General features: G+C 34.5%; 1 protein-coding gene across 2 annotated transcripts in view; it reads right to left on the minus strand.

Moving 5' to 3' along the window:
* LOC110453191 (dehydrogenase/reductase SDR family member 7-like) overlaps positions 1-13,193 on the minus strand; it is a 17,892-nt gene extending 4,699 nt beyond the window's left edge. The window contains exons 1-6 of one of the 2 annotated variants that reach the window (XM_021502042.1): positions 12,986-13,193; positions 5,369-5,558; positions 4,760-4,909; positions 4,500-4,606; positions 1,588-1,780; positions 1,031-1,080 (exon numbers count right to left, since the gene is read on the minus strand). In XM_021502042.1, coding sequence (XP_021357717.1) covers positions 1,031-1,080; positions 1,588-1,780; positions 4,500-4,606; positions 4,760-4,909; positions 5,369-5,558; positions 12,986-13,042 — 747 coding nt within the window. In that variant the 5' untranslated portion in view covers positions 13,043-13,193. Of the gene's footprint in view, positions 1-1,030; positions 1,081-1,587; positions 1,781-4,499; positions 4,607-4,759; positions 4,910-5,368; positions 5,559-8,438; positions 8,581-12,985 lie in introns of those variants that run through there. The other variant, XM_021502043.1, reaches the window with a different exon arrangement.
* Between the last annotated feature and the right edge of the window lie 201 nt (positions 13,194-13,394).

Genomic DNA, 13,394 nt, shown 5'->3' on the forward strand with positions numbered 1-13,394 from the left:
TACATGTTATTATACCTTGTCGTTGTGTGACTGACAGCTGACCATCTGTAAAACCATAATTAATTGAACGAACAACAAAATTACCTAAATATTTCCAAAAAGTCTTAAAAAATTCTGAAGTAAAACCGTCAGACCCAGGACTTTTATTATTTTTCATGTCTTTCAATGTTTTCCCTGCTTCCCCCAATGTTATTCTACCCTCTAAACTGCTAGACTCCACATCATTTAACTTTGGAATATTACAGTCACGAAGATGAACATCTAAATCAGTATTGTCAACATCCCTATGTCTATATAAGTCTGCATAAAATGATTGTACTTCTTCTAAAATATTTTTCTGCTTTGTAATAATTTCATTGTTCTCTTTCTGAATTTGTGGAATAACTTTGGAAATAAAGTTTCTGTTTTCCAAATTAAAAAAATAAGATGTAGGTTTCTCTCCTTCTTCTATCCATTTTGCTCTTGATCTAATAATACTACCTCTGATTTTTTTCAAACGTATACATTCTAGCTCTCTTTTCTTATCTCCTAATTCTTCCTGGTCTGGGTTAATACTATCTTCTAAAATTTCTATAATTTTCTTAAGGTCTTCTTCTTTCAAGTTCTGTTGCTTTTTCCTGTAAGATGCGTAAGCTATAGATTTGCCTCTAATTTCCATTAACAATGTTTCTAAAAATAGTTGATCATTAATTAAAAACTGAATATCACTATTGGGAATAAGTGATAATGAGTTAAAAGTATACACTGGAAGACAATATTGTAACTTAATGTTCTCGATGCAATTTTTTACCATATCTAAATATTCATGTTCCAGTAATAAAGTTATATGTATTACTACTCAAGTATATAGTTAGGTATTGTATCGAGTCCATATATATCAAACCCTCATATCACCAGCGGTACTCTTTAAACTATCATTCGGGTAAGTCATTACTTAGCAATCAAATCGTGGTTCGGAAAGTGTGGATGTACAGATATACGTCAATATATTTCTTTGACGACTTATAGGTGAATACATTGTTATTCTTACCTGAAGCGCATGTTTTGAACCGAAATATGACCCAGCATACAATGCAGCGCCTGAAAACACCAAACATTTATTTACTCCAGACAGGATGCAAACTTGGTATTCTAAAGAATGAGTTGGTTTTGTCGTTCACATCGATGATTCACGTGAAAGTATTAGATCGTTAAATAAACTACGTCATCCACGAGTATGAAGGGGTATTGAACGTCAAGCTACCGAGGTAGAAGCTAACCGTATACGTATATTACCTATCCCGTATTGAACAACAAGCCACCACATATACGTAGGAAACATACTGTTATTAGGACTATTTATGTGATCTCTAGGAGTCACTTACACTAGAACAAGTGATTGTTGTCGAATTGGGAATGTCAAAGACATTTGGTGCATTGTAAAAGTTTTATAGATCAGAGATCAATTTTAAAAGAAACATACTTTTACAAGATTATTTTAACTTATCAAACGATAACGATATCAAACTTATCCCTACGCAAACTGCATGCATACATTTGGTTGGAATAACAATACTATCCAGTTGAAGTTAGGTTTCATAAACTAACCCAGTTTTCCAGCCACACTGCTGGTAACAACAATATGACCCTCGTTCCTGGACATCATATGGGGCAGAACGGCTCGTGTTAAGGATACTGGTCCTAACACATTGACCGCTAACAACTCCTGGTCTACAGCCAGACATGTAGATGTCCACTTTCCCTTGTTAGTGCGCCCAGCGTTGTTGATTAATATGTCTATCTGAAATAGTGAGGAAAAAACCGATTCTATTTGCGTATGTATTTACAAAACTCCAACGCAAAACGAACAGATCTATACCATTACGATAAAAAACATTTCAAGACATTTTCTTTACATATAAAATAACACAAGTTATCATGCTCTAAGTATTACACTAATGGGCACTGATATATTGTTACGCTTGTTATAACGACGGCCTAATTTTGCAACTTCTTCCCTTCACAGGGCTCTGCCATGATTTATATATTTGTTTTTATAATTACATGCATTCATGTATGACCAATTAGTATCCATAATTGATCAGTATAAGTTGTCAACTAAGCAAATCGTACCACTAGATGTAGCTATTGGGTGGACGTTGTCACTGTAAACATGCATAGCTTACTGTGGTTAAATCGTAAAGACTTTGATGTGGAGGTAATGCACATCAAACGTACATAAGAAGTTATTTCATTCATAAATATGTATGTGATAAAAGTTAGCATAAGGCTTTATCACATATAAATGATCTTTCCTCCATTAATTAAATAAAGAAGTTATTCCATAACTCAGTAACGCACCAATAGTCTTTACAGCAACTTAACTAGGTCACATAGGATTTTAAAGTGTACATACATAGTATTATTAGGGCCCCGTATCGGAGATAGTAATCACTCTGTCTGTCTGTCTGTCCGTCCACAAATTTTGTTCCTGGCTGATAACTTTAGTATTTATTGACCGATGTACATAAAACTTGGTCAAGATGTTCAGTTCACAAAAATACACATTGAGGTAAAAATTCAAGGTCAAAGGTTAAGGTCATTAGGTTCAAAGGTCAAGGTCAAATTTTACATCTTTTCACTGATGAACATTTTGTTATGATATTATGAAGCAAAGTCGATCAGAATTAAACAAGGAGTCAACTTACCAAAGGTCAAATTCATCAGGTCAGGGGTCAAGGTCAAAATTTTGTAGCTTTTCACTGGTGAACATTTCGCTATTACATTATGAAGCGAAGTTGTTCGGAATTAAACAAAGAGGCACACTGAGGTAAAAAGTCGAGGTCAAAGGTCAAGGTAAAATTTTGCATCTTTTCACTGATGAACATTTTGTTATGACATGATGAAGCAAAGTTGATCAGATTTAAACAAGGAATCAACTGACCAAATGTCAAGGTCATTGGGTCAAAGGTCAAGGTTAAATTTTGTATCTTTTCACTGGTGAACATTTCGCTATGACACTTTGGAGCAATGTTGCTCAGAAATAAACAAGGAGTCAATTGACCAAAGTTCAAGGTCACTGGGTCAAAGGTGAATGTTAAATTTGTATCTTTTCCCTGATGAACATTTTGTTATGTTATTATGAAGAAATGTTGTTCAGAACTTCACACAGAGTCAACTGACCTTAGGTCCAGGTCCCGGGTTCAAAGGGTCAAGGTCAAGTTTTGAATTTTTTACTGATTAACATTTTGTTATGATATTAAGAAGCAATGTTGGTCGGAATTAAAGAATAAGTCAACTGACCAAAGATCAGGTTCACTGGGTTAATGATTGGTCAAGGTCATTTGGGTCTTAAGGTCAAAGACAAAGTGGATCTCTGACTTTGACCCTGGCTCTTCATGGATGAGGTATATAAGGTGAAATAAAACAAATCAAAGCTAACAAATGAGTATCGCACCGGTATTTACATTTCAGTTAGCTCAGCAAATATGGAGGTGGAAGGAAACAAGACTCACATCATAGTTCATGTAAAATGTATATTTTGCTTCCTTGCGATTCTTTTTGAAGTCCAAATGTCAAACATCAAGCTTAGCTATATGGGCAGATTGCTTCCTGATGATTATGGGGGATATATTGCCACAAGATGGGGCCCTTACTGACCTGTCAGTGTTCTAGTTATTCTGAAAAATTATGTTAAGTTGTATATATATATATACATTCCTTTCCCTAGTTTAGGTAGAGTGCCGTCAATGCAGTGTGATCAGCAGTTTTGTTTACAACGAGTTACATTCTTGCACTAACTCCATATCAGATTTTGACTGTATATTAACAGATTCCACGAGTGTTTCGAAATGTACAATATACAAATGTCATTTAGCTGAATGCATTTGTCAGTTGAAAAAACCAACTGATAGAGGCAATTTATATGATGAGTTCATAACGACACATGGATCATCTTGCGTGTAGCACTTAATTTTTCGAAAAAGCTTTATTTTGTACATCATCGCACGCCAAAACCGAAGGTGTTGCGCGGAATCTTAATTAATGTCAAGAAAGTTTGACCTCACGAAATTTCATCATACCCACATTCCACCGCAGTATGTTAATGAATTTCAACTGACAATATCAAATTCAACAACAAATTCCTAAATGTAGTGTAGTATATAGAAATACTTCATTAATTATATGATGATTTAAAAAAAAAATGTAAGTGATAAAGTACAACTAATTGAAGATAAATGTTCAAATGGGAAGCAACTAACACTGTTTGTAGAGTAATCAGTTTTAAGCTATTTCGGAATTTGAATTTGAAAGCAAAGACTGCAGCAATAAATGAAACTGTTCCCGTTTTACATCGAAAAGCTAATCCTTAAGTTTAACAAGTACCCCTGTTGATCACAAGTTTGATCTTTAGTGACTTGAGTGTATGATGACGACACAGAATGTCAGTTTGTTGCATTGTTATATCACGTGCGGTGATTAGAAGCTTATTGTAATACAAAACTTAATAGTATCCTCACCTTTTGAAACGTCTTATGCACTTGTTGAACAGCAGATTCGTGTTCCGAGTACTCCTTGATGTCCAGTTTTAAAACCAACACATCCTCTTGACTGAGACCACCAACACCTAAAAGTGACGTTAACAAATCACAACAAAGATGCTAGCTATCAAAGTGGACAATATACACTACAGACGTTTTGGTCTTGTCAAAATTATAAGGTTGAAAAGTTCAACGGAAATACAAATATTAAAGTTCGACTATATGAAGAAAACACTTACGGATGCATTCCATTTTGACACGTTCGAGTTCTTTTTCCCGCCTTGCCGATAATACAAGACGACATCGTGCACGTGCCATTTCGTAGGCCAGAGCTTCGCCGATCCCACTGGATGCCCCAGTGATCCACACCACTTTCTCAGTCAAACACTCTAAACACAAAATCAGCTCATTTATGGTCTGATATACATATTGGATCTTCTTAAAATAATGTAGTATCACATTGTTCAACTTCGAACATGAAAACGATATTTAGATATCTTTTATGACATTTTCATGAAAAATATATTTTGAAAACAGTCTGCACACTTTTAGACGTATTTCCAGTGATTCACCTTCCACCTATCAATAACCATGTTACATTAAATTAAAAATATCTAAAAATGTATTCGTTGCATATACATATACAAACAATCAAGGCACCAGGTATATATACATGGATACATTTAGAATACAGAATGTTATAAAATACACTTTCCGTTGAATTGTTTCAATTCTCCCTACGAGGTACAAGAATGAAATAACCCGACAATAAAACGACTAAATGTTTCTAGACAATACGTAAATATTAAAGTGACATCCTCTAAATTTTGAGATCGGTTCACACATACCTGGAGATTTGCCGAATCTTTCCATCAGTTGAAGTAATATATCGCTGTCCCCTGACAAGATCATCAGGAGACAAAACGCAACGAACACTGCTACCAGTCCGTTCACGATATAGAGCCAGTCCATTACCAGATGGCCAGAATAACAGGTCGGATATGATGTAGTTGCAGCTAAGTTAGTGACGCTGAAATTCTGTGAAGATAAAAATCCCGATTAATCGATAATGTCCGTGCAGATAACGAGGAAAGAGCAGTTTATGTAAAGACTAAATGCACTCTGCGATTGGATTTCCTTATGGAGTCCTGCACATGAATTGTCTCGTTTTCGTTGTCTATAAAATATGTGCGTCATAATATCAGACACTGCTTTATCCGTTTCCGAGAAATGCAGAGATTATGCTAATGATTAAGACAATAAGAGGCTGATACTATACGATGTTAAAGTAGGCGCCTTTTGTTACATAAATACTTACCATGGGTGGTTTGTTACATAAATACTTGCCATGGGTGGTTTGTTACATATATACCTTACCATGGACGGTGTGTTACATATATACTTACCATTGGTGGTTTGTTACGTATATACTTACCATGGATGGTGTGTTACATATATAATTACCATGGATGGTGTGTTACATATATACTTACCATTGGTGGTTTGTTACGTATATACTTACCATGGATGGTGTGTTACATATATACTTACCATGGGTGGTTGGTTACATATATACTTACCATGGGTGGTGCGTTACATATATACTTACCATGGGTGGTTGGTTACATATATACTTACCATGGGTGGTGCGTTACATATATACTTACCATGGGTGGTTTGTTACATATATACTTACCATGGGTGTTGTGTTACATATATACTTACCATGGGTGGTTAGTTACATATATACTTACCATGGGTGGCTAGTTACATATTTTGGCGATTACCTTTCATTCACTTAATATATTTCTAGAATACACGATGTACACTGACTGATACAAACCATAATATATGACTGCACCGGTGTATAAACACTACCCCACTCAACCGTTCACTGAAGTTTGAATGTTTAATGTTAAACCTGACAGCTCACTGCTCGGTGCGAAAACTGATCGTATTAGAATAACGACATTCCCCTTACTGATTTGTTACCCGTCCCGTCACTGATTCACTCCACTGCTTCCCACAATCCTAATCTAATAGTACCTTATAGTACCGTCTTATTCATTATGTTTATATACATATTAAATGAACATTTATTTCGTCTGTCACGGGCATGCTTGATTGAACAAACTTATAGTTTATTTCAACCTTTAACATTATATACTGCATTTGAAAGAAAATCTCATCGACGGCTAAATATTTTAAGTGAAAAATGTAAGTGATAAGGGTTTTTAGCGAGGATTCCTTTTTTCTACCTATTATAATGACGATGACATGGAAATGTTACGCACTTCTCCTTAAGTAAGGTGCACTTTCTTTCATCTATAAATAATTTGTCGAATTGGATGAAAAAGCCCAGTTGATAGCCAAAAGGTTCACTATTAAGTTTTTAAATTTTAAGTTAAGGGCAAAACGTGAAGTAAAGGGCATATAGTGAAGAGTGGAGGATTTTTTTTTCAGGATTCCTGTTTTAAAGCTTTTCAAAGTAACGATGCCGTGAGAGTATACTCGTTTCTTTCAACCTTGATAATGACTTTTTATCAAAATTAAAATTGAAGAGAAAATGTTATATTGTATCGGCAGCTTAAGATCACATATAAGCAATAAGAAACAGTTTTTGAATCTGGATGCAAAGCTTACCTATATATTCTTTTATTATGAAGATTTGTGTATAGACAATAATTATCTTGAATTCTCATTCCACAGTCTCCGTTAATTCTCATTCCACAGTCTCCGTTAATTCTCATTTCACAGTCTCCGTTAATTCTCATTTCACAGTGTCCGTTAATTCTCATTTAACAGTCTCCGTTAATTCTCATTTCACAGTCTTCGTTAATTCTCATTTCACAGTCTCCGTTAATTGTCATTCCACAGTCTCCGTTAATTCTCATTCCACAGTCTCCGTTAATTCTCATTTCACAGTCTCCGTTAATTCTCATTTCACAGTCTCCGTTAATTCTCATTTAACAGTCTCCGTTAATTCTCATTTCACAGTCTCCGTTAATTCTCATTCCACAGTCTCTGTTAATTCTCATTTAACAGTCTCCGTTAATTCTCATTTCACAGTCTCCGTTAATTCTCATTTCACAGTCTCCGTTAATTCTCATTTAACAGTCTCCGTTAATTCTCATTTCACAGTCTCCGTTAATTCTCATTCCACAGTCTCCGTTAATTCTCATTTCACAGTCTCCGTTAATTCTCATTTCACAGTCTCCGTTAATTCTCACTCAACAGTCTCCGTTAATTCTCATTCCACAGTCTCTGTTAATTCTCATTTCACAGTCTCCGTTAATTCTCATTCCACAGTCTCCGTTAATTCTCATTTCACAGTCTCCGTTAATTGTCGTTCCACAGTCTCCGTTAATTCTCATTCCAGTCTTTGTTATGCCTTGATTGTAGCTTTGCTACCATTATTTTGACGTCTTTCATCTTTGGTTATACGGTACCATTTTTATGTTTTTAAATTGCTATCCCAATGAAGATATTTCTGATAGCTTGTCCACACCGAACATACTAAGAATGTTTAAACATGATAACAGTACAGCCGCATTAACCAGACGAGTGTGTTTAAGTCGGTGAACTTTGTATCTATTGTATAATTGTATCTCTTTGACGTTTACAAATCCAAGGAACTGCTTTAACAGGCGTAGTTGGTTGTCATGTTTTTTACAATAATTAAAAAAAACTCACCTCGAACTCGAATTTGAAGAATTTAAATTGCTTATTTTAATCTTTGATCCTTGCATTTTTGTAGAATATTAAAAAAAGCATCAATGAACACATCTTATTTGTGTACTGGCGCTGTGATGTATGTATGTTATACAATGTACATATATTTTATGAGGTCAAAATAAGTTGAAACATGCATTAAACATTTAAAAAACCCTGAAAAGTTAATATCTTATAAGTACTAACCGATATGATGTGACTGGTAACATTAGCCATCGTATGGGTAACACACCAGTATCAAACGGGTCCTGTGCCAGTTGTGAACGTCTGAGCTACTATATCTTGATATATAGGACGCGTGTTCTGGGTTAACAATATGACAGGTCAGTAAACAGAACTGTTCGTGTACTCCATAATTATATTTCCATGCCTGGTATTTCAACAATAATTTTTGTGGTTTCTCTCAAGTGCAAAACTTGATTATATTCTGAACGAATTTTGACTTGCTGTATTATTTTATTTTTCAGTGAATACAACATATTCCTTTCTATGTAATTATTACAGCCTGCATGGTATTTATCGCTTTTTATTAAGTGAAGATTAAAGTCAAGAACATATTATATACATATATTTTAATACCAGTAACAAGCATTATAATGATGATGCTGACTAAGAGTCATTCGGAAATAAGCGAGACTCTTAGCGGTCCTTTAGGTTAACAGCAAGCATAAATGTAATCTCAAATATCGCTTCCATTCATCATAGATTAATGATAAACAAAAAAAAACAAAAAAAACATCACTAATTAGTTAAATAGACTTCTTTTTCGAAAATACGTCAATTTTTCTTCATTTGAATGAATAAAGGCATTCGTTGAGCTGACAATGTGTTCACAACCAAACCTCCCCCGCCATCAATGTCCCTTTAAACCGCGGTTAGTGCCCGGCGTTCGTAGAAGTGGATGGAAGTAGATGACTGCTCGTGCACGTACGTGCTGACCACATCACACTTAAATATATCAACGTGGACAACATGTATTTGGACAAGAAAACAAATGACGTGATATTGTTGTGGTCCTGATGGTATATAAAAATAGCCGGGGAGTCTTTATTGGAATTCCCTTTGTGACGTTGATAAATGGCCTCACACAAATATGTTCCCGATGGTCTGTGATGTAATTAACCTACACAGGCTACCATTGGTTTAAAATACACTATCAACGCCAATTATAGTATAAACCGGCCTTCCTGTTGTAGTATAAACCGGCCTTCCTGTTGACTTTAGTGGCCGGGATGGGCTCTGACATTGCATATGTTTTATCTTGCCCCATCCTATAGGGGCTGGATATTCTTAGTATATTATCACGACGAGTGTGTTGAATATTATATAACAAGTCTCCATTAGATAACGTCCAGCGCACATCATCCGACTACAACAGTGGTCTGAGCTCGAATTAATAAAGTCATTACTTAATCACTATGACCGTTATAATACAGTTATTGGTGTACTGACTTGGGACTGGGAAGATCGAAATGTATCTTTGGAGGGTAGTTTCACCAAAATATTTCACTACTGTACTTGTATATATTTTTATATAGAGCATGTATATGCCTTGACATAAAATGCAACAGTTTATCCGGATTGTCGGATCACAGACTAATAAAGTTTCATTGTTTAATAGAATAGAATCGAATAGAATCGGCTGGCAACAACCAACCAAATAACACTTACTAATTGTCTACAACGATAAAAACTAACGTTAAAGGGGGGAAAAGGAAGGGGGGGAAATAACTAAAATATATATAAAACATCGGAGGTAAAACCAAATGTAGAAAGTTCACAACAATGATATTCGATCTAAGTTTTAAAAATATGAAACTGATGAGAAAAAAATCACTTTAAAAAAGATCAAGTGTAACTATGTTATAATCCAGGATAATAGGAGTGTTATCAAACTTCTACATATATTCCATTCGTTTTGTTATGGATAAATTTTAAATGTAAACCATCGTTCAAAACGAAAATGTTTAGGTGTATGTGTACTTAGTTTGCAAAATCTTATCACCTTTCTACATGCTATATAAATAGGGCATATGTTAACCATGCCTTGCAAGTAGTATGTCTATTTTTATACAAATACAACATATATCACATACATATCCTTCCTATATCCGTCTCCAATAATAAACTGGGTGAAAAAGTGAAGTCAACTTTGAATTTAAAAATTGACCAATATATAGAAAGTAACTGACCAAGGAGGGACTGGCTGGACTGGCCATAACCTATCAAACCTCAGTGTTATAAGGTAGTCGAACATCTCTCTCTTATTTACAAACTTTTTATCTCTTGTTTCCTGATGTTATCCTACTGGACCATGTATTTAACAGAAACTGAAGGTGATTCATTTTTTTCTTTGTGTAACCACACTATTTGCTGTGTCCTGTTCCTTTCAAAGGTACAGTGTATGGATCATATAGGTTATTTTAATTAAAAATAACGGAGTGAGTAATGGACTTGTCAAACCTTTATTGATATCTCTCGTTTAAAGCACTCTTATAACGGAAATTATCAGTTCTATTCTAGATATAAAAACTATAGTACTTCTCAATTACGTTTTCGAAATATAGCTAGCACTTTATATTAACCATATAAACCTTAATCTTACAATTCACTTTCATGAGGCAATCCTGTAATGTAGGCGACAAAACCGTTATTAGTGTTACACATCTGCGTTAAATTATTATTCCAGGACTACTTAAATTCAGAGGACAGGTAAATTCATAAACAAAGAATTGCATGTATGTGCATACGTTACATATCATGTCGGCAAACCTATGTTTGCATTAACGTTTATATTGTGGCGGTCTGTAGTACCAGCCAATAGGATAAAAACGAAACAACAGAGGACATGTATCACACTGACCTCTCGCGATCCTTGGAGTGCGTTCTCGGTTCACTTACTTTTTTCCTTCTTTAAAACATCCTAATGCGGTGTCCGATTACGTACTGATGTAACAAACATCTATGATGTGTATGTTGCAATATGTTTAACAAATCTGCTCGTTATTTATCTTATAATTCATCTTCTATTTTTCAATAAAATAATACAGCAACGCATAATCATATTTCATAGTATGAATTTTACAGAAAAAAAGTGGTTCATGTTCCCAAATTTGGTGTTGGTTGTTTTTCCGTATTGTCGTTTATTACAGGATAATGACCTTGTTTGCTATCGGTAAATTTGATATATTTTAATTCAGCTGGTTACGAATAGGTAAAAGATACAGTCATATTCATACACTCAGGGCTTTCACAAGACCCTAGAAGTATGTTTTTGACTCCAAAAAATGAGATTTGACTGTTGGGTATGAAAGGATGAGCCTAGTTGATATGTACTTTGACAACTTCAGACGTCAGGGCAAAGGTGTTCTAATTTCTGAAATTGCTGAATATATCAATACTGAGGTACATTTTACTGAAACAAGTCTATTTATTTGCTTAAAATTAAACTATTTTTAAAGATATTTACTATATGATATGAACTAGCATTGGTAGGGATGATAAACGGCGAGGATAGAATCCTTTTTATGAGTTTATCTTAATGTTAAATGGATCAGGTCTATCGAATTTAATGGAGTTTTACGTTCTGAAATAGTCCATGACAAAGAGACAGCAAAATGTAATTGCATCAAAATCCTTCAAGTTTGATTAAATCATTGTATGTTAATTGGAATATATTTATAGGAATCAAATACCACGAATTTGTAATGGTGGTGTAAACGGGTTCCCAAATGAACTCTGTGTATCAATAAAACATCTACTAAGATATCACCTTTGGGAAGTACATAGGGTGGTCTTTTATTGCATTTGGTCTCTTAAAACAGGCTTATTTACGTAAACAATAACGGTGATTTTTAAAAGTGGTTTCCCAATATAACACAGGTAGTATCTTAACAAAAGTGGTTTCTCGAGCAGCTCCGACTGTACGCGATATATGTAGGGCTCACTTTATATGATATCAATGTCTGTGTGATAATATAAGTACTGTAACTACATAATCGAGTTTTATATTTTCGGATCTCACTATTTCAACTTCAAGTTGGGAATACTTCCTAAAACGATTACTAAATAGATAAATTGTAATAAACACATGATGTTCAGAGTGAGTTGTCGGTAAGAACAGTTTACTTTCTCTCGTTTAACACTTTCCTATTGGCGATCTGTATAAAGAATGCTTTTGTAAGAAATGAAGGTATGACTTCATGGAATGCATTTTAACTACTACAAGGAAGTCAGAGCGATTTCACGGTTTACCTAACAAGCATTTACCTGGAAACCTTATAAAAGTAAAACCTTCTACTCAGAAAATGTAAATGAATTGACGCTGAATAACGCCGATTTATAAAGTTGTGCGAGTTGACCCTCAACCAAGCACCTATCTGTCAAAGCGTCCTTTTCTGGCAGTAGGCCAAGATATTGTACATGACATTTTATAAAGGAAACTATCATTTGAATTTGGAATGATCATGCTCACAAATAAAACTATTAAACAGGGTATTAAGGATTTATATATATATTAATTATAGAAATATAATTGTAAAACTTTAGTGTGTTCCTCCATGCATTTGGGAGTAAAAGTGACAGGAAAATAAAATATTTCAGGATGAAAACATCATACTTAGTCGTTCTATATACATCTATGACTTTCAAAAACATTCATATTTGTAAAACATAAAACAGTGAAGAACAAAAAACAAACATATACACCATAGAAATCAAGTACATGTACTTACCATTATAAGTGTCTGTTGTTGTCCGAGTAGCTGTGGCAGTAAGTGTTGAATGTACATAGCAACTCATCATTATATACAATAGCTTCGGTTGTGCGCTAAAAATAGTCTGAGGGGATTCAACCGAATCAGGGATGGGATGTTTTAATGGGTACAGCTGTCCCTAACCACAATACCAACAACTGAAAGTTATCTTCATTTTATAGGAAGTATTTTTTTTGGTAACTTTTGTCTTACAGTACGTGACTAGATGTGTGATTACAAATCGAGGTGTATTGTGAAATTCTTGTGTAATACTATCAATCAATATTAATCTATCAATCAATATACATGTAACTAAGCTCACCCGTCGTTAAGCTGCTGGTAGAACATAATATATATTGCGAACTAATTTCATCAGAATGGTGTGTTC

Source organism: Mizuhopecten yessoensis, unplaced genomic scaffold, assembly GCF_002113885.1.
Source record: "Mizuhopecten yessoensis strain PY_sf001 unplaced genomic scaffold, ASM211388v2 scaffold7167, whole genome shotgun sequence".
In the NCBI taxonomy this organism is placed as follows: domain Eukaryota; kingdom Metazoa; phylum Mollusca; class Bivalvia; order Pectinida; family Pectinidae; genus Mizuhopecten; species Mizuhopecten yessoensis.